Source organism: Symphodus melops (assembly GCF_947650265.1).
Source record: "Symphodus melops genome assembly, chromosome: 15".
NCBI classification, from domain to species: Eukaryota; Metazoa; Chordata; class Actinopteri; order Labriformes; family Labridae; genus Symphodus; species Symphodus melops.
The window spans coordinates 5679076-5700157 of record NC_136705.1 but is presented as its reverse complement, the minus strand read 5'-3'; the positions used below and the strand labels follow the sequence as shown (position 1 = coordinate 5700157).

The 21082-nt window shown below is 42.0% G+C and overlaps 1 protein-coding gene across 1 annotated transcript in view; it reads left to right on the top strand.

Annotated features, from left to right (window-relative positions):
- arfgef3 (ARFGEF family member 3) overlaps positions 1–21082 on the top strand; it is a 50680-nt gene that overhangs the window by 19272 nt on the left and 10326 nt on the right. The window contains exons 16-33 of the mRNA XM_079362676.1: positions 1804–1970; positions 2178–2343; positions 2750–2857; positions 4748–4963; positions 5956–6066; positions 7027–7177; positions 8196–8510; positions 10586–10719; positions 11266–11417; positions 11930–12109; positions 12189–12330; positions 12446–12568; positions 12869–12972; positions 14095–14239; positions 14321–14449; positions 14772–14948; positions 15918–16032; positions 17414–17516. Of these exons, the coding sequence (XP_079218802.1) occupies positions 1804–1970; positions 2178–2343; positions 2750–2857; positions 4748–4963; positions 5956–6066; positions 7027–7177; positions 8196–8510; positions 10586–10719; positions 11266–11417; positions 11930–12109; positions 12189–12330; positions 12446–12568; positions 12869–12972; positions 14095–14239; positions 14321–14449; positions 14772–14948; positions 15918–16032; positions 17414–17516 (2738 nt within the window). The remainder of the gene's footprint in view (positions 1–1803; positions 1971–2177; positions 2344–2749; positions 2858–4747; positions 4964–5955; positions 6067–7026; positions 7178–8195; positions 8511–10585; positions 10720–11265; positions 11418–11929; positions 12110–12188; positions 12331–12445; positions 12569–12868; positions 12973–14094; positions 14240–14320; positions 14450–14771; positions 14949–15917; positions 16033–17413; positions 17517–21082) is intronic.

Here is a 21082-nt window from a genome sequence, read left to right as displayed (position 1 = left end):
GGGAAAGCGGGATACAACAGTATGTCCTCTTAAAGAAAATCAGTGCTAACATACTCATACAGACCTGTAGTGAGGGGCAGCGTCTCAATATTTCCTTAGATGTAGTCTTTCCTGCCCAGCAGACATAACCACTTGTCTTTTCATTCTAGTTAATAGTCCAGTTTTTCCTGCGTTGATCACAGGTCCATGCTTCAGTCTGCAAGTAATGAGTCAGTTTTTCTTAGAATGCATTTCTCACACTATGACCATCCACTTTTTTATTTCCATTCAGCTCAGATGAATACGGTTTGTATAAACTTGATCAACCAATATGCTGATTTAAGTCATGCAAAAGTCCCACCAGCGTTCAGCAGAGCAAGAAGAGTGAATAAAGGGGCCACCGTTGTTGAGGTTTCCCTACTGTCTATTTGTGAACCCTCTGGGGCCCCCGACTGATCTGGGGCCTCCAAGTAGCTACCTGCCTTGCCTGTTGGCATGCAGTTAGCGCTGTTAGCATCTTGTGTTTCTTTCCGATGAACATGGCGAGCTTTAAAGACAGCGGAGATGAATATTACCCTTCACTTCGTATTCTCATGTTTCACATTTCCATGGTTGACTGTAAGTTGCTCAAAGATTTTCAGAAACATAGTGTGGCTGTGTTTGTGCTGCGCTCTGTAATCACTCCATCACTGCTGAGCAGGAACAGTTTGAGAAAACGTTTTGCCTTCGAAGCATGACCCATAATCCATCAGTGAAAACAGTGAGCCTGCTGGGAGGCTTTTTTTTTTTTAACTTACATCTGCAGAAGAAAATTACGAATCAAATTAAACTCTACGGTTAAGTGACTTAATGACTTTTTGTTCGAGGCCGTGAATCTCTAGAGTGACTTTTTTAATTCTAACACTTGACTTCATCAGCGAACAGATGTTCTCACTCTGGCTCCTCTTCTCAGCCTCTTTCCCCCTGTCTTCTCTCTCTCTACTTGTTCATTTTTATTTCCTCTCTCTTCCCCCCTCTGACCCTCCTTTCCTCCTCGCTCTCTCTTTTTTGCCTTCATCACTCACTACTGTACCAAATTGTTACCCAACTTTTGATTCTCTCTCTCCGTTACCCTCCGTGTGTACCAAACATTATCTCATTCTCAGATCACATACGTGGTACTTTACTGTGGGAAGTTTCCACATTGATAAACTTCTTCTGTGAGGACTTTCTATGTTATCTCTATTGAAATAAAACAGATACTTCTATAAGAGCTACAGCAACAAACAGCTCTTCCTGTTGGTATTGTTTTCTCCTGGTTGGTGTTAGTCAAATTGAAAGTATTTGTTGACATTTTCCATGGCTCAGATTCACAGGGACAGATGCATTTGACAGCCATCACTTAATCTTGCAAAAATAAATAAGTCGCCTGACGACCACTCTGCCCCCTTGTTTGCAGAATTGTATAACTTTGCTGTTTGAAATGGTTACTTTGTGTCCAACATATTAATGAACACAAACTAACTAACAGCAGTACACAAACAAACAACAGTGTCCCGAGGTTGAGTCCCTTTTTTGGCTTTGAAAGAGCGTTAAAGTAGCTGTTACTGATTAATCTATCACTGTAGGAAACCTTTAATACAGTTTCAATAAGCATTTGAGTAGAGTTGCTTTGCCCCACTTCTAAAATTGCAGCCACTACAGCCAGTCACCAGGGCTGCCAGCTGCAGTGACTCATGTCAGAGCAGTTCATAAACTTCCTGTACCCATTGTTCATTTAAACCCCTTTGATATTTAAATGAAGTGCCCAGGTTTAAAGGTAGCCATCTCATCGCCTCTCTCCAGGTGGGATCCACTCTCCGGGGTTTGAGGCAGGTGACACTCTGAGCTGTCAGTCTCTGATGAACGCAGATGGACTCTACTTGGTGTCGTACTACGCCCTGCTGCTCAATCTCAAACTTTGCTGCTGCGACTACTACAGACGACGAACGCTCACGCCCGTCCTCAGCCTGGTGAGTCAGAGTGCACCCCCCCCCCCATCCCAGAGGCGGGGCAGACATGCTTAACGTTTGAATATAATTATAATAAAATAAAATAATTATAATTCCTTTTCAACTTCTGCTGATTAAATAAAAAAAACAAAGGTAGGCCTGAAATAGTTGGGAGATTCAATACATTGATTTGCTTTTTAAACTTCAGTGTTGGCTTTTCGTTTGCAGAAGGAGTTTGTGCGTCTGATCCAAAGCAGCGGAGTCCTCGTGGTTCTGTCTCAGGCCTGGATCGAGGAGCTTTACCACCAAGTGTTAGAGCGCAACCTGCTGGCCGAGGCGGGGTACTGGGGCTCCCCAGGGGAGCACACGCTGCCGCTGATCACCATGCTAACAGGTACACTCAAGCACACAGACTTTCATTTATCGAAACGGTGTCCGCTGAACTTCCATACTGCGAGTTTGAACGTTTCTGGAATTATCATTCAGCTGAAATGTCTCTGTTCTGTATGTCTGGAACAACTTCACAACAAATCAGCGAGTCAGATGCTTTAGACTGTTTCCTGTTCGGCATCATTTCTGCATCATTTAAAGACAATCAAGTAATGACTTAAATAATTTGAGGACTTTTTTTCCCACCAAAATATCACCAAAATCTCATCCCATCAGGTATTGTCAAACGTTTACCCAGCTAAAAACTAAACACAGTCAGACATCCCCTATTATAATCATAACCAACAACCCTGTTTTTATTGACTCCAGTCTCCTCCTCTGTGCTAACTTGTGACCACCTCGTCCTTCAGATATCGACGGTCTGGGCAGCAGTGCCATCGGAGGTCAGCTGATAAGGAGGGCGTCCAGCCGATCACCACTCAGCTGTGACAAAGCTGGCAGTGACACAGCGATGGCAGGTAAGCTGCTCATTAGCATCAAACTTTCCCCCAAAGTATCGAGAGCGATATGACGGACGAATGGACCGATTGATTTCAGGGAGTTATGCATTAGTGTAACGTCAGCTGTGGAAAGACTGACTCTGGGAGAGTATCGTCAGGTTTTATTGCATTTAGTTTTTTGCACTCTGAGCCTCTAAATCAGCCGAGGTAAACCCTTCTAAATAGGGTTCACTCACCCTGAAACTACTGCAGAACGGCTGCAGCGTAAATGTTCTGCTGGCTCTGTGCTGAAGGTGAAGCGTCTCACAACACTGCTGCATGGTCAAATACTACAACCTTGTATTTTTTTTGTCCTGCTTTGAAATTAGAGGACGTTAAAAGAGAAAGCGAACAACCAAACATGCAGAGCTCTGACTTAAAAAAGGGATGGAAATTTCCAGTCCAGAATTGCCTTTAAAAACAGAAGGTTTCATTTTGAAATAAGAGCAGAACTGGTACGTAGGTATTTCTACATGTACGTATGCAGGCAAACTGGTTCAGATATAACTGATTCTACCCGACCTAAAAGAGCCTCGGCATCGACCAGAAACGTGACAAAACTAGGATCAATATTGGAGACGCTTTTGAAAAATGCAGAGAGGTTCGAACATGGAAAGGTTTCAGGACGGATGCAGGGCGGGGTAAACTTTGAAACGTCTCTGTGTGCGTCACGGCAACCTGTGTCTCCATGTGTGGGGAGGAGGGGGGCCGGAGGGAGACAGCTCTCTCCAGCGTTTTGAAGTTTGGACTGCAGCACGCGTTTGTAACTCTGCGTGTACTGCTCTTTAAATGCCAAAAGTGTGTTGGGGTTGAGAGGAGATAGAGGGGGATGCAGAACAGGAGTGACGAAGAAATATCATCAAAACATTCAAATGTTCATTTACAGCGACAACGCCGGTGATAATAATAAAGTATGTGTCGTATTAGCAGACTGACAGATGGATGTGTATTAATGTATGGAAAAGAGAAAGATAATTGGTTATTAGTGAAAGAAAAGACACGTGGAAAGAAACACAAAAGGACGTGTACTCGTTGTTAAAAAAAAAAGAAAAGAAAAAGGAGCAGGTAAGAGCAGGAAAGGGCAGACACACGGAAAGATGGAAAACATGAGTCAGAGACCACCTGCTCTCCCTCTGCATCACCCAGGTTGACAACAGACTGGGGAGATTTGCCATGGCAACTGCTGCTGAGTCACCCACATATACTTTGCTTTTATGTGTGTTTATGTGTGTGTGGGTGTGGGTGTGTGTGTGTGTGTACAAAACATTTTGCACTACAGTTCTATGACTAAAAAGCCTTTTTTTTTGTCATTGAAGCTGAAGATCTTCCTCTCCAACATTGAGTTTGTTTGTGTTGTGGGAAAAAAAAAAAAAAAGAGACAGCGGTAGACAAGTGAATCTCATTTTGATGGTTTTTTCCCCCAAGAAAAACAACACCTTTAAACTCCAACATATGTCAAAAAAGATCCGAGGTTTGAAAATACTGGATTCCTTGTTTACCACTTTATTCTACCTTTCCTCTTCGGCTGTGTGTTGTGTTTCATGCCCTTCACTTTCATCACAGGACGTCATCATTTTTTCATGAGAATATATTTGTTGGAGGTCTACTGTTGCCTTTAGTTTGTTGTGTGTGTCCAGGTCATTGCGGGCCTTTTTTTGTGTTTTAAACAGTAAGCTGGAGCCAAACAAAATCATTTTGTAACAATAAATAACCAAAAGAAAAACAACAAATGGGCAAAAATAAACCAGCAGCCCTGAGTTCTTCTTAGTGAAATAACTGATTCTTTGGTAAACTGGTCCATTTCCCTGTCTGGATACATATTTCCCCTTCTGTTTGACACCACTTTTACGAGCCATTTGTGTCTTTCAGGAGCGGTTTTCTCTCGTTTCATCCTCACTGGCGTGTGGAAGAACCTGATCGATGTGTTGTCGACTCCTCTAACGGGCCGCATGGCGGGCAGCTCAAAGGGCCTGGCCTTCATCCTGGGAGCGGAGGGGGTGAAAGAGCAGAGTCAGAGGGAGAGAGACACCATCTGTCTGAGTTTAGACGGACTACGAAAAGCCGCCGCGCTCAGCTGCAGTTTGGGTGTGTATAACACAAGTTTGTGTTAATAAGAAAACTAAGACACGTCACTCATTCCGGCAGGGAGTCCTCCGTTCCAGCTGAAGTCAGGCGAGGAAACGCACAGAGCATCTGGTTAATTTCAAGATAAAACACAGCATGCTGACTCCTGATGGTGTTTCCCATGACTTTATCAACATCACGTCAAAACGGGCACCAAAGGAACAAGAAATCCTTCACAGAAATACAAAGCAACATGTTGTTTTCTCCTTATTCCAGCGTATTCTTGTAGTTGTCCTGTGATGTCCGTGCTGCTGCTCAGACTACAGAAACAGACCGAGCGTGAGGGGTTGTAACTTTTTCCAAGTCAACCCAAGATATGAAAAATGTTATATGGCTGTAAATGAGTTAAAGACATGTCAGGTCAAGCTTTTGCTGGTAGTTGATGTTTGTTCTTATTGTCAGCCTGCTTCACAGGATTCAACTTTTGGAAAGTACAGCTTTATGTTTGTTACTATCCTCAAACCTGTTCGGGCTCTCAGCCGCTCAACTTGAGGTTATCAGGAAGGGGTTAAGTCTTTTTGAAAAGGTCTTTGAGCTGCAGGGTTTTTCAGAGCACATCGGGGGAAATACATTTTATTATCTACTCATTTAAAATCTGAAAGTATCCTTAAGTAACAATTACTGGCACAGCGGCATTCTCCATCAGGGGAGGAAACCTGATTGGAATTATACGCACAGAAACACCTATGAATATGAATGAACACATGGTGTGGAACCTCAGCTGTGGAACAAGGGCGCCTTTTAGGGAGGGAAGGTGCTCTTTCTTTTTCTTTTTTTCTCTGCCAGTTAAAATGTTAAAGCACCCAAAGGAGAAACACTGCCTGTATCTGTAAGTCTGTATAATGTCACAATTTTAGAGTACCGGTAATGGTTGATAGCGGACATTATTCTTTACACTGTGTGTGTCTGTGTGTGTGTGTGTGTGTGTGTGTGTGTGTCTGCTTGGCCGTCAGGTGTGGCTGCAAACTGTGCGTCGGCCTTGGCCCAGATGGCTGCAGCCTCCTGTGTGCAGGAGGAGAAGGAGGAGAAGGAGGTGGGCGAGAGCGGAGACGCCATCACACAAGGTACTCCGAAAAAAAACAAAAAAACACGCTCATTGACTTTTTATGACGTCCTTCTCAATGAAACCTTTCCATCGCATTGTAAAGCAGAGGGCGGACTCTTTACTGATACAGTCACAACCCCCCAGACATTGATTATGTTTGAAGGATGTTCTATGTTATGTAAAGACTGTGCAGTGACTGTTTCTGTACCAGCACTGTGTGCAGGATTAAAACTAAAATCAGAAAAATGAATCCACTTGTTGGTAGCCTGGAGTTTATTTCCTGCTTGTCCATACAGATGGTATTTTTATTATTTTTGTTGGACACATTAGAACCTGGGACAGTCCAGGATGGAGCACCGCCTCTCGCCCAAATTTCAGGACGTTATCGGCGAAATCGCCTGAAGAGAATTCTGGTTCTTCAAAATGACTTTAATGACATCTAGTGGCAGCCGTGTGAAACAACAAGAGCAAAAGCAAATCCCCTCTGCACTGGAAACACTGGAGTTCCAGATACAAAGTTCAACTTTAAGATCTGTCCTGAAATATCAAGTCAACAAATCTAGATTAAAAAAAGAACCCATCATTTGGAAATGTGTAGTTTGTTGATCGAATTATCTCTGTCATAGTGATTCAACTTCTTCAGAATGGTTGCCCATTGGCTATTAAATATGAAAGTTTTATTTGGCATTTTGGTTGTTAGTTCTGGGCTAGTGCACACAAAACAACAACACAGGCCCGAGGGATCGTTTCTAATACTTGTGTAATACTCTACAGTTTGTGTTGCTTGTCAGCTGGTACTTGGTACTGCTGTTTGTGTAGTGACATACAGTAAAGGTTAATAAGGTATAAAGTATGTATCACTGCAGGTTTTACAGCTTTAAATGTCACCCGCAGCCTTACAACAATACCTGATGTTTATGCTTTTGTGTGTTCTTGCACGTGTGTGTGTGCGTGCGTGTGTGTGCGTGCGCGTGTGTAGTTAAACAGCGTGTTGAGCAGCGTCTGGAGCAGATTGGCCGTCCTCACGGAGTTCGTCTTCACACGGCCCATGTGCTGTGTATGGACGCCATCCTGAATGTTGGGCTTGAAATGGGCAGCCACAACCACGACTGCTGGCCACATGTCTTCAGGTACACTTCAGCGCACACACACACACATACACACACACACACGTCCTTAAATTTTGCAGTTTTATGAACCAAATATTTAGCCGTTAGTATTTTTTTCTGTTTTCAAGTTCTATTAACTATTTAGGTTTTCATTCTGGGGATGATTGAAGGGAGTAGAATTTCTGGCTTCTGATTTGTTATGTGATGCAACATTTTCCGATAGACTTTGAAAAAAAAAACAACAAAGGGTTAGGATGCATCTCGCCGTAAAGTTCCCATATTATGCTCTTATCGGGGCTCTTATATCTACTTTATGTGCAAACTAAAATACTTTCACACTCGCTAATGTTCGAAAAAAGCATACTGCCATGCAGGCCGTAGTATCTGCCTGTATTTCTTCCGCTCAGAATCCCCCACGAGCAGGGTCCCCACGTGTGCCAAGTCTGATCTGATTGGTTGGCCGATCTGCCCTGTTGTAATTGGTCAGTCGTTCGGCACGGTTCTCGGAAATGTTACGGCCCTTTTACCACATTGGGAATGCAGACTGCTGCTCTGAGCGGAGCAGCATGAGCTTGTGCTTGCCACGACGAACTAATGGGCTTGGATCAGTGACATCATCGCAGTGTGACGTCACACTTTAATTTTCAACGAGGGGGGCAAAGGACCGAGTGTTTGATGCAGCTACTGAGGAGGTAGGGGGATTTCGGATTTTCCGCGGACTTTGAATTTTTGCAATTAGATGTACCTAAACATGCACAAGACACCTGGAAAACACACTGAAGAGCTTATGAAACCAGAAAAAAAGCAGCATATGGGACCTTTAACAGAAAGGTCTATGCTCGCATCAATCCAACCGTAATGTTTTCAGCTTGTTTAATAACAATCTGAACCCGTCCTTCAACAAAAATATTTTAGTTGTTTCAATGCTGCAGACTGAAGAAATCTTCTTAAACAATAATTTTCTACCTATGTTGTCTTTGGTTTTTCCTTTCCTAAACACCCCATCACTCTGCCCCCTCTCTCCTCTTCCCTCCCTCAGGGTAACAGAGTACATCAGCTCACTGGAGCACACCCACTTCAGCGACGGCTCCACGCAGTCGTCCTCTCTGACCACCATCACCCAGCAGAGCCAGCATGCAGCGGGCATAGATCTGGGACTGGAGCTGAGCTGTGAGCCCAGCCCGGAGGCCTCTGAGCTGGGTCTGAGCCAGCCGGTCATCCAGCCTCTGTCCATCCAGGAGCTGCTGAGGGAGAGCAGCAGAGGAGGCCGAGGTCTGGACCTGAAGACCGGCAGCCTGATGACCGGGACCAGCGCTGCCAAGGCAGTGTGCACGTTGTCAACGCAGGCTGACAGGTGGGTCGCGAAATATAACACTGATGATCACAGTGTTATTGTCACACGGTGTCACAGTGAAAGGTTAAGAATATCTACCGTATTTTATTAGATATGCAAACTGTAATCAGAATATATCTCCAGGCTCTGGAATAGAGGAGAAGTTACCTAAAGCAAACCTAAAGATATATAAATGTACATGTATACTTTGATCATTTGTGAATATTATGTGAATGTATGATGACTTTGTGAAAAAGATGTAAACATGTTAATTATTCACTTTTTTTTTCCTATTAAGGTATCAGAGTGATGAGGAATTTGAAATGAAATCACATCATAGTCACAAGTTATGCTTTTAGTGTGAAAAACACCCCTCGCTTCGTCGGTGTAAAATGCATCCTGGCTCATTTAGGCCGGGTCTACATATGGTAGAACTGAAAACAGTGGACAGTAAACATGGAGGAATTTCTATTGATGTCGTTTTTTTTAGTGACTGGAGAGTCTCAAAGGGGGGGGGGGGGGGGAAGAAAAATCCAAAACTTAAAAAATGTACCTGAGAGACAAAGCTACCACTCAAAGAGGAACACCATTGCACAAACCTACACAGGCTTTCTGAAAAACAGCATAGGCAAAGGTCGAGTGACTTCATATGACAAATAAAAACAAGAGAATATTGGGACAGTAAGTTGCTAACTTTTAATTCATTTTATGTTTTAGGTACAGCTGCCCAATCAAACATCTGTTGACTGTTATCATCTTGTCTAATGAGTAGCCTTAACGATAGTGACTCCAAATAAATACATCTGCTCGGCCCGACAGGAGGTGCTTTGGCTATTCTCTTGACAGCCATGAGATGGCAGCAACAGTCCAGGTCCTCAAGAACCTGCTCCTTAAAATCCTCTCTGTGTGAGAGCTCGTTTTTGTCACAGTTTAAGCGAACACTTTGAAATGATGGGTAAGGTAGAAAGTGAGGATTCTTTGCTAGTTCAAGCTGTTAAAGAGTCAAGAGGACGTTTAGGGGTTACATTTAAGGTTAAGATAAGTGCCGGGGTCCTCACAAGAGAGGAAACTCAAAGCTTTGTTTCTCTGTGTGTGTGTATACCAACACTCACTCAACCAGAAATGCAAAGGTGTGTTCTTCAGTGTGCGTACAAACAGTTCAGCTTTGCATTAAGGTCCTCACACACACACACACACACACACACACACACACACACACACACACACACACACACACACACACACACACACACACACACACACACACACACGCACACACGTACACACACTGAGGCACATGGTTTATCATAAGTGTGTGTGTGTGTTCATTCCAAGCCTCATGGATCATCTCTTATATAACTCGTTATCTAGGCTGCTTTTAGAAGTGAATAAAAAATGTTCCCACTGATCCTTTAGAACAGATGGAGCAAACACATTTACAAGCTGAAATTGGAACCGAACATAGTAAATACTCATCTACGCAGGTCTGCACTCTCTGGGCGGCTGGTTGTGCCTTATCTGAATGTGATTCATTGTTTTTCTTAGAACCACCTGGGAGTGACTTCACCTCCTTTCATCTGACCACGGTGTAGATTGACTTCACAGGGGAGCCTTCCTGTGGTCGCTGATTTCATTTTTGGGATGTTTTTTGTCGAGGCTGCACCTCATACCGAGCCCCAATGTTTTCCCATACACATTTCTCCCCGTCTTCTCCAGCCAAATCCCCCCCCAAAAGAAAAATCAGTGTAATGACAGGAAAGCAGTCATATTTCATTTCTTAACTCATTTAAATCTTGACCTAAGACAAAAGGGGACAAATCATCATTTCTTTAACGTAAGATATGGAATTTAAATCTGACATATTTTAGGAGCAGCCACAAGCTACAAAGTCCCAAATAAGGACATTTTTATTTTCTTATTGTTTTACATACAAATCTTGTTTTAAAAAAAATCCTGGCCCCTTTTCAGGATTTTTTTTTAAACACTTCCCGTTTACATGAGCATAAAACACAAAGGCTGAGGTCACAAGAGGTTAATAAAACACTAAATGTGTGTGCGCGTGTGTGTGTGTGTGCGTGTGTGTGTGTGTGTTCCAGGTTGTTTGAAGAAGCAGCCACCAAGTTGAACCTGGTGGGTCTGGTTGGTTTCCTGCAGCAGCTCAGGAAAGCGTCTCAGTGCCAGCTGTTCGACTCCGTCACTGACACTGGAGACTACTCGCTGGCAATGCCAGGTACAAACACACACACATGCATATGGTACAACTACACACACACACTGCAGTAAATAAGCTTATATCTCCGAATTGGTTTGTTGATGTTCAGCATTACATTGAACACTTTAAACATCCCGTTAGTGCTTTGTTCTAATGATTTTACAGCGGTTACGTTGACAGCGTCTGTTTTAGAAAACTTGCTCATCTCTGGTTCAGTTTTGAAAACCACATGATCAGATTCCTCCTGGTATAAGTGATCTTATGATTCTCCCTGAGCTTTAGCTACAGTAACGTATAAAGCATCTTGTACGGGGCTTTAAAATGAATCCTGGAAGGACAATAAGCTATTTTTCTATTCTTGGTATCAACATGTAGGATATCCTCGAACTGGAACATTTTAAAGTCAGACTCTAAGGTGACATCTCTCTTGTGTGTGTGAGACTTATCAACACAGACTCTCTTCAATCTACACATATACCTTGAGGCATCCGATTACACCGAGGCTATAAATATTTATTCTTGTGACTATTCAAATACAATTGTATTTTTTTCTTCTGTCCTCAGGAGAAGCTAAGTCGACGCTGGACCGCCGCAGCGCTCTCCATCTCTTCCGCCTGGGAGAGGCCATGCTGCGGATCGTCAGGAACAGGAACAAGAACCGGCCCCTGCTGCACATGATGAGGGCCTGGAGCGTGGTGGCCCCACATCTGGTGGAGGTAAGAAACTTCAACACAGTTTGCTTTTTTTAAACCAAGTGAAGATTTTTCTAATGGCGGACATTTTGACAATCGTTGACGCAGAAGAATCAGGATCCCTTAGAATCAGAATTATTTTTTAAAGATCCAGTTCCTACAAATAATACCGATGTCTTTCCTCACTCTCTCTCTCCCCTCATGTGTCTGACTCAATCCACTGTCCTATGTCTCGAGTAAAGGCACGAAAAACCAAAACACATCTTTAAAATTTAAATAACGTGTTCTCAGTATCTTATTTATATTTATTTAGCCTCATTGTCACTGGTAACTTCACTCTGTGGACACTCGTTTTTTTTTTCTCCATTAAATTTAAGTGATCACTGAAAGAAAGTAAAGTCAAATACATGTCAAAGCTACATTATGAGGTCAAACATGGATGCCAGGCACGGCCACTTCGCCGTGAATAAACTCTTAGACAGCCATTGTGACGTCCTGCTCAGTGCACGCACAGTAAAAGTGTCTCTGTCTCCCAGGCGGCATGTCACAAAGAGCGCCATGTTTCCCAGAAGGCCGTTTCCTTCATCCATGATGTTCTGACCGAGGTGCTGACGAGCTGGGCCGAGCTTTCTCATTTCCACTTTAACGAAGCGCTGTTCAGGCCATTTGAGCACATCATGCAGCTGGAGCTCTGTGACGAAGACGTGCAGGACCAGGTTTGTCCAATATTATTCCATGGCATCGATCAGTTAGTCACCACAGCTGAGGTTTGACATTCGAAGCGTTTCTCTTCAGGTAATAACGTCGATAGGCGAGCTGGTGGAGATGTGTTCCCCTCAGATTCTGTCAGGATGGAGGCCTCTGTTCAGCGCTCTGAGGACCGTCCACAGCAGCAAGACCGACACCAAAGAATACCTTCTGGGGGATTACTCTATGGGTACTTTCACATTCCCTTTTTAAAAAGCAATACAAATGAATCCTTCTTTGTTTCTCTCCTTAATTCCTTCCTTTCCTCTGCCTCCAAATTCCTCCTGTCACACCTTCACCTCCAGGGAAGTCCCAGGCTCCAGTGTTCGACGTCTTCGAGGCTTTCATCAACACTGATAACATCCAGGTTTTTGCCAATGCTGCAACTGACTACATCATGTGTCTCATGAAGTTCGTCAAGGGCTTAGGTTTGTCAAACTTTTACATTCAGTTTTTTATTTATTTATTTATTTTTTATCTCGTTATTTTTAAAAGTTGTTCGTATTCATCATTTGATCACAACAATGTGCTGAATGAGCACCAATAAAAAGTTTGTTTCAATCAACATTCTGAGTCTTTAGCAGTTAAATGTGAAGTCAACAGTTTTATGTTCACACTTCAAAGACTTGCTGTGTCACCTGGCTTCATTTAAACTTTACATAGAAGAATAAGCCAGAATTTTTTTTTTCATAGTTTTTGATTGTGTTTGGGTCTATGTGTGTTCACAGGAGAGGTGGACTATAAAGAGATTGGAGACTGTGTCCACGTGTCGGGTTACAGCTCCACTGATCTCTGCTTACCCGCTCTCGACTATCTTCGGAAATGTTCCCAGGTACGAGCCGTGGCATCCAATCCGCTGCCTGGTTGTTTAATTTGGATCAGAACGATTTGGATATGGAAATCAGATTTTTCTTATTTTTTTGTTTTTTATGTTTTAAGTGATAGTGGATTGGAAGACAACATTTCAAGCTTACCAAATCCGGGTCACGAGAGCTTTTAAGGAGATGATATTGTACAATGAAGGCTACTAGCTCCATAAAGAGCAGCACGTATTATAGTGAAGGGGGGAGTGGTCATTTTAAGTGACACAAAACAGCACTAATTAAATATACACACATCTCCTGACACAAGGGAAGACCCATGAGGACCATATGAGGAATGCACATGAAGAAGATTATGAATCACTCTTAAGATGTTCTTTTGTGAGTTATTTGGTGGGGACAAGATTTACTTACTGAACTAAAAGGTTTAACAGGCAGGATAATACCTTTTCTATGACCTCGATCCCAACACTTAACAGCTACAGTATGCTAGATGTCTGACTATACTGTATGAACACGGTATGCAGCATGATACAAATGTATTTTTTTTAGGGTTTTTTTTTACTCCTGTTCCCTGAAAATCACCTGCAAACTTAAAATCCTACTTTTTTCTTCAGCACCAGATCAATCTCAAATAATCAATCAATCTTTATTTGTATAGTGTCATTTCATAATTGATCTCAAGATACTTTACAAAAAGCAGGTAAAGGACCTTACTCTTTGTCTGTTAACATTACTAAAGAGAAGGTAGAAAGACCTTACTTACAGCACTATATACTAATGTAACTAAAAAACATAGATGACAGAGTGAGTCCTCTTCTTCTTTTGAGCAGTCAAACTCTGCTAATAGTTATTTAATACAACTGGGCCATCGTTATGCCACTTAAATACGCTCTTATTGGTGTTACGAGCTCGTCAGTGTTGCATTTATAATTTTTAATTTTTAATGTTCCTCTAAAAATTCAGTTTTTTTCATGACGGCCTGATGAATAAAGTAGAAATCCCACAGGAATATTAAACCCTGTAGAGTCAGTTGGGCCTAGTTTTCATGAAGTGAAGTTTTGTTGAGTTAGCAGATATTTGCCGGCATCGTTTATTTCTTTGACATAAAGGATTTATTTTTTATTTGACAGCTGCTAGCAAAGATTTACAAGATGCCATCCAAGCCGGTGTTCTTGGGGGCGCGGCTTGCCAGTCTGCCAATGAGAGCCCAGGAACGCTCCATCAGTACTGAGGACGGGATGGACTGTGTCCTGCAGGAGTTTGATGATGACACAGGTAATGTGTCTGCGGTCCACATCAGTTAGTTCCTGTTTGTATTTCCACTCTGTCTGACCAGCGCTGTTCTCTGCCCCACAGGTCTGATCCAGGTGTGGATTTTGTTATTGGAGCAGCTTACAGCAGCCGTGTCAAACTGTCCACGCCAACACCAACCGCCAACTCTGGAGCTGCTGTTTACTCTGCTCAGAGAGGTCACCACTGTACCAGGTAGCGACTAGAAAACACACCTCACCTGCTCAGAAAAGTGTGGAGAAGGAGTTTGTGACGTGTTCAGTCAGTTATTGACAGAAAGAACATGAAATATTTCAATAAATCGCTGAGTAAACCTGTTTACACCTGCACATTTTGATGTCTTTGGACGACCGAATTAGTCACATGACCTGTGTCAACACATGATCATGATCAGACTGAAGGAAAAAAAGTCCTCAATAAGCTGAGATTGGAGCCCGCTTCATCTCATCTGTGAAGTTGTCAAACATATCTTTCTTGTTAAGCGAATATACGGACTTCTGCAACCTCCTCCCTCCAGGTCCGGGGTTTGGCATCTTCTCCGTCATTCAGCTGCTGCTTCCTGTGATGGCCCTGTGGCTGCAGCGTAGCCATGGCGACCACTCCTACTGGGATGTGGCGGCAGCAAACTTCAAGCACGCCATTGGCCTGTGCTGCGAGCTGGTGGTGGAGCACATCAACAGTTTCATCCACTCAGGTGAGACCAAGCTTTGAGTGTGAAAAGGGATTGTGCCACATAGTTCTTCACATCGCATCCAAATGCCAGGTTGTTCATTCACACGTCTGGAGCTGGAGATGAGTTTGCAGCGTTTTTTTGTACGATGAGAGCAAACAGCCTGAAGAGACTACAGAAACTTAAATCCCTCTCGTGTCCCTCTGTGACCTGAAGATTCAGAGCTTGTGAGACCTCGACTCAGTGCAACCCCATATTTTTAAGATATTAAAAAAAAAAGATCAGGGTCGACTGGCGGCGGAGTGCTTTGTGCAGTTCTAAGCCTTCCGTTTAGTACTTCTAAATATATTGACCTAGATTCAGAGTGTTTTGATCGACGATTATTTTGAATTGTTTATTTAAACCTTCACTTCCTGCAGCCACTGTTCCTCTTTTATTTAAAAAAATAAAACTTTTTTATGTCATTGTAATAATGTAAAAAAAAAACAATTTGAGGAAGCACCTTTTTACATACCTAACACTGCTTTCACTATTTTCAGAGGATTTCAAAGATGCTAAAGATGAAGTATGATTTGGAATATGCAGAGTCAAGGGAAGTGCTTCCAAACACATGCAGAGGAGAATCTTGTATATAATCTTCACGATCCAAAAAAGAGAAGACGAACAGAGAAAAATAGAGAAGAAATTAAAAAGAACAAAAACGTGTGAGGAATCTGAAACAAGGAGATTCATTTTTAATCTGAGGAACATACATCTCTGATAGGATGTTCTAATCTCAAACTGTGCTGTCACATAAGAACTGTTATCGCTTGTCTCGTGTTCAATCCGTTGTGTGTGCACCCACATGAAATAGAGCGTGATTGATGACTTGTTGTTCCACTTGTTCCTCCTCTTTAGTCAAATGAAAGTGTTGCCGCTGCACCTCTATCCCACGTGCTGATGGGACATCCTGTGTCCTTGTGACGTGTGTTTGTGTGTGTCTGTGTTATGCAGATATTGGTTACGAGTCTTTGATCAACCTGATGCTGAAGGATCTGTTTAAGCTGCTGGTGGCGTGCGTGTCTGAGCCCGCAGAAACCATCTCCAGAGTGGGCTGCTCCTGCATCAGGTGACCACACAAAACTGACCTTGTGTCAGTAAAGCAACGCAGTGAGGTTCATGTTTAGACTGTCTGTCTCCCTCCCTTCCTCCCTCTGTTTGTTGTCTGTTCTTTCTTTAGCACCATCCCGATTTATCAGTTCATGTTATCAAATGCTGTAGCCATCATTTTATCTTTGCCTTTTTTATTTTTAATGTGTGCACTTGAATTTCCCTCGGGATCAATAAAGTATCTATCTATCTATCTATCTATCTATCTTGCTTTAACCTAGAAGTAAGAGCAACAACTGCCAGTTATGTTAACTAAAGTAACGAATGATGCTTGCTCACATAATTGGTTAATATACGTTTATTAAAGGTCACACCATTCATTTTCAACAAGTTTATACATGTCCTAGAGTTCCCAAAAAACAAGTCAGTAAAGTTTCTTGCAAAAAAATCCGCTCCTATCATGTATTTATTCATGCTTTTAAACCCCTCTATTTCAGCCCTGCTCAGAACAGGCTGTTTCTGTGCCTGTGGCTTTAAATGTAAATGAGCTGTGCCAGATCACGCCGCTCTCTGGAAGGGCTTGGCTGGCTCTGGCTTTCTCACTCCATGCCCAATTGTATACGGTGAGAACGCAGACTCAGAGGGCAGAACAAACACCTACCTGTGTTAGTGTTATCCACACGGAGGAGGGGTTATGCCCTTTCTGATGTCACAAAGGGAAAATGTCCAAACTGCGTTTTTTAAACAAATATTTTTCTAAAATAGTGGAGCAGGCAAAAGATGGAGAGGATCGACTTTTGTCATAATTGGTGGATTTTCAGACAGGCTAGAGACGCGTATTAGTGTCAGAAAACATGTGTAAAAGTGTATTTTGCAAAATGTGACCCTTGCAGAATGAGTGCCTCTTTTGGTTGTTGTGCTTTCTCCTTGTTGGAGTCGGCACTTTTTGCAAATAGTCTGAAATGGAAACTATCTTCAGGAATGTAAATAAATACTTCTTCAATTGCTGTGCAGATTATAAAACAATATAAAAGGATGAACATGAATAAAAAGAGGAATACAGATTAAGAAATAAAGGACAATAACTAACATGAAAATAGGGGCATAACAACATTTCAAAATGTCTTGTATTCAAGCTAACATAAATAGGCTTTTTCTTAATCAGTGATTTGAAATATTAAACCGATTGAGCCGTTATGTTATTGGCCTCTTGGGACATCCATGAGCATCTGGTGTTGACCGCAGTGCTCTGACTGGAGCATGTTGGTGCAACTGCTTAAATAAATGCAATGATACCAACCCATGTAAAGTTTTAAAAACAAGTCTTGGACTGAAGCTGACAGGTCAGGGCTCAGTTCTTTATTCTCTAACTGGTCTAACTCCAGCTTGTTTCTCTGCAGATATGTCTTGGTCACAGTGGGTCCGGTGTTCACAGAGGAGATGTGGAGGTTAGCCTGCTGTGCTCTGCAGGACGCTTTCTCTGCTACGTTAGAGCCTGTCAAGGTACACACACAAAAATACACACACGCAAGCCTCACAGATACACAGTTGCTTGCAGATTCATGCGGTATTATGGACATGAAATGTCTTGTATGCTTAGCTGTAAAACATAAATGTAGTCTCAAATGTAAGGAGGAATTGACAAAGAGCAGGTCGAGCATGAACCAACAGAATCATCTCTCTCTCTCACTCCCTCTCTTACACACACTCTCACACTCAACAGGCCAGTCAGCTATAGTAAACCTCATAATCCATCCCCAATCTGAAGCTGCGGGTTGGGACAGAAGTAATCTAAAAGCATTTGCTGCTAATACTGTCAACATGCTGACACTCCGTGTTAAGCTTGATAACCCCAGTTAACCTCCTGCAGCTGTGAATAACAACTGTCTCCTAAACTGTGTCACTCTTAAACATCTGTTGCATTTCTTTTTTTTGTCACTTTAAACTACAAAATGCTGCTTTAAAGCTTTTTATCTCTCTTTTGCACCCAAATACAAAAAACAATACCAATACTTTTTTAACACTGTCCTTTATTATTCAAAAACCTACTGCAAAACTGTACATTGCAAATGCAAAACTGGTCAATTTAACATGCAGCTTTAATTGGTGAATATATTTCTGATAAAAGACCAAAGGCAGGTTTGAATCTGAACACTCATTTTATGCTGCTGTATATTTTTGATTCATTACAATTTGTGCTACAGTCGTTTCTGTTGGTTATCATAAAAAGAATTAGACATGTTTAATGACAGCCATCCATTTTTGTCATACTTTATGAGACTGAATACATTGTGTAGGTTGTAGCGTAGGGTTTTCCTGCAGCTTTCTACTGCTTTGTCACACAAACACTTTAAACCTCTTACAAGCCCACAAGGTATAACAACATTTCAAAATGTCAAGTTCAACTTGTATTCAAGCCAACATAAATAGGTTTGTCATGAGCAGTGATTTAAAACATTTGAATGATTGAGCAGTCCTGTTGTTGGCATCTTGGGACATCCACGAGCATGTGAAAACCCTACATTACTATTTGAGCCAAAATAGATCACAAGGTCATTACTGTCATGCAATGTTTGGAAGCAGCTGAACTTTTAATAATCACAACTGATGAGTCCAAATTGGCTAATGATTCATCAGTGATATAAAATAAAGGTAAATCACTTTTCACATTATTACATATCACCCGTTGTGCCTTCAGAGGTCCGACTTGCGAAGTTGTTTTTTTAATGAAGTATGAAAAGTTGGTAGACTTTAAACAGGGACCCTGCAAGTTTCAAAGGGGAACATTTCTTTGGCTTTAAACTTTGCATAATCTTGATCCCACGATAACTGACAGTGAGGACGATGATGATAATAAAGATGATGATAGTGTCTAACTTCTGTGTGGATATGGTGTTACGTGTGCGGTAGGAGAACACAGATTTGACAGTACAGCCTCAGCTGGAGTCGAAGGCTGAAATCTACCTCCTGCTTTTTCATGCTTGTGTGTTTGTTTGTTTGTGTGTGTGTGTGTGTGTGTGTGTGTGTGTGTGTGTGTGTGTGTGTGTGTGTGTGTGTGTGCGCGTTTGTTTGGTTTGAGTAGAGGTGACATGGTTCGGCTTCTTTTATTGAAGGTTTGGTGTGTTCCTGCAGTTGTTTAGCAGCTGCCTGACTGACTGCAGCTAAGCAGCTTTACAGCTTAGAGCCACATCTGTGTGTTAGCGTGTGTGTGTGTGTGGGTTAGCGCGTGTGTTTGTGTGTTCTTGGGAGATAAAATGATCAAGATGTGCTGGTCAGCATTGATAAATTTTCTTCACTTGTTTCCAGAAAGTTCTATTTTAGGACTCTGAACAAGCTAAAATTTTAATTTTGATTGGAGCAAAAAGATTGTGATTTGCTCTGTTTTTTTGTTTTTTTTTTTAGATTTTTCTATCATTTTATTGTGTGTTGATATTTACTGTTCACACAAAAATGTAAAGACTGGCCCAGTACTCTGAATGAATCCAAACCTTAAAGCAGCAGTTTAGCTAGCAGCAGATCCTGATAGCCTATGTTTGTCAAAAAGCATTGGAGGGAGCAAGAACACAATGATGATTAAACATGATGTTTCATTGTTGTGTTGTTTTTACGTTCCTCTTTGATCCTTATTGTATATAAATATAGAACATTTGACTGTTGAAGTTGAGAGACACGGATAGGTGACACTTTGCTAGCTTTGTACTAGTGTGCTGTTCATGTGTGCGCTCTTCAGAAGCCCTGTTTTACATCGACAGTTTTAAGAGAGTAAACCTGTTTCTGAAAAGGTCTCCAAGGTTCAGTGCCTGGGCAAAGTCATTCTGTCCCCTTTGAAAAGTAGTAATAGAAGCAAAACAGAGGTAACCAATGTCACAGTAAAATGTTCGAACCGGCAGTGTATGTGAAATTTAAGCTGTTTGTTTGCAAGTAAAAATCCCATTATAAAATGTTGTTTTCCTCAATTTCCCAACTTGGGATCAATAAATTACATCTATCACATCTATCTATATAGGCTTCTGTTTTTGAGAAGAATATATCGATTGGACGCCTCCCTAGGGAGGTGTTCCGGGCATGTCCCTCCGGGAGGAGGCCTCGGGGTAGACCCAGGACACGCTGGAGAGACTATGTCTCTCGGCTGGCTTGGGAACGCCTCGGGGTCCCACCGGACGAGCTGGAGGAGGTGTCTGGGGTGAGGGAAGTCTGGGTGTCTCTGGCCCCGGATAAGCGGTAGAAAATGGATGGATGGATGGATATATCGATTAAATTAAGCAGCTAACTCACAAATACAACATTAAAGGTGTTATTATTAAACTGCAGTCTGTATGAGAGCAACCCCAACTTTTATTTTGTTGTCAGTTCTTGTCGGAGCAATGCAAGGGACTGATCTTACACACGAGTACCGAACACGATTATCACAGCAGCTTGATTTAAACTCCAGTGTTTATCTCTAGTTTGTCTCAGGAGTTTTAAGGGCTTACAATTGTGCGTCAAGTTTAATATGAAAAAATCTCAACAGTTAGCTTAAAATGCTCACAGCCACACTGTTTTGTTTATATAACAGTCTGCGACAGTGGTGCATGTAAGGAGTGACGTTATTGTTAATGTGGCACATCATATTCATTTAGGTCTTATGACCGATTATGGCAAAGCTCCTGTTATCCAGTGGCATGTCACAGGCTGCTGCTAGAACATTTAGAACATTTTGTCCTCGGCCCGTCTGGTTTTTTTGTAAATATTTACCTGAATATTTTATTACATATGAAGTAAAAACTATTTTTCTGAGAGTTGTTTGTTCTACTTTTTTGATGGAATTTTAAATGTTAGGGTCGGATGTGATGTGGGGTCATGTAGGTTACATATCAGTCAAAACAGCTCAAAACGGTGAACAATAAGACTGTGTGATGCTTTCATGCTACAATGCAAGTCTCAATTTCCATGTCTTACTTTGTCATCAAAATAAAGGCTAAAGGGCTCTGGTCTTTGTCCTGGTCCACCTGTTTTGTGCTTTATTCCGTAACTTTATTAATGTATCAAAGCACATTATCCATAAACAAAAACAACATACTGGTTCATTG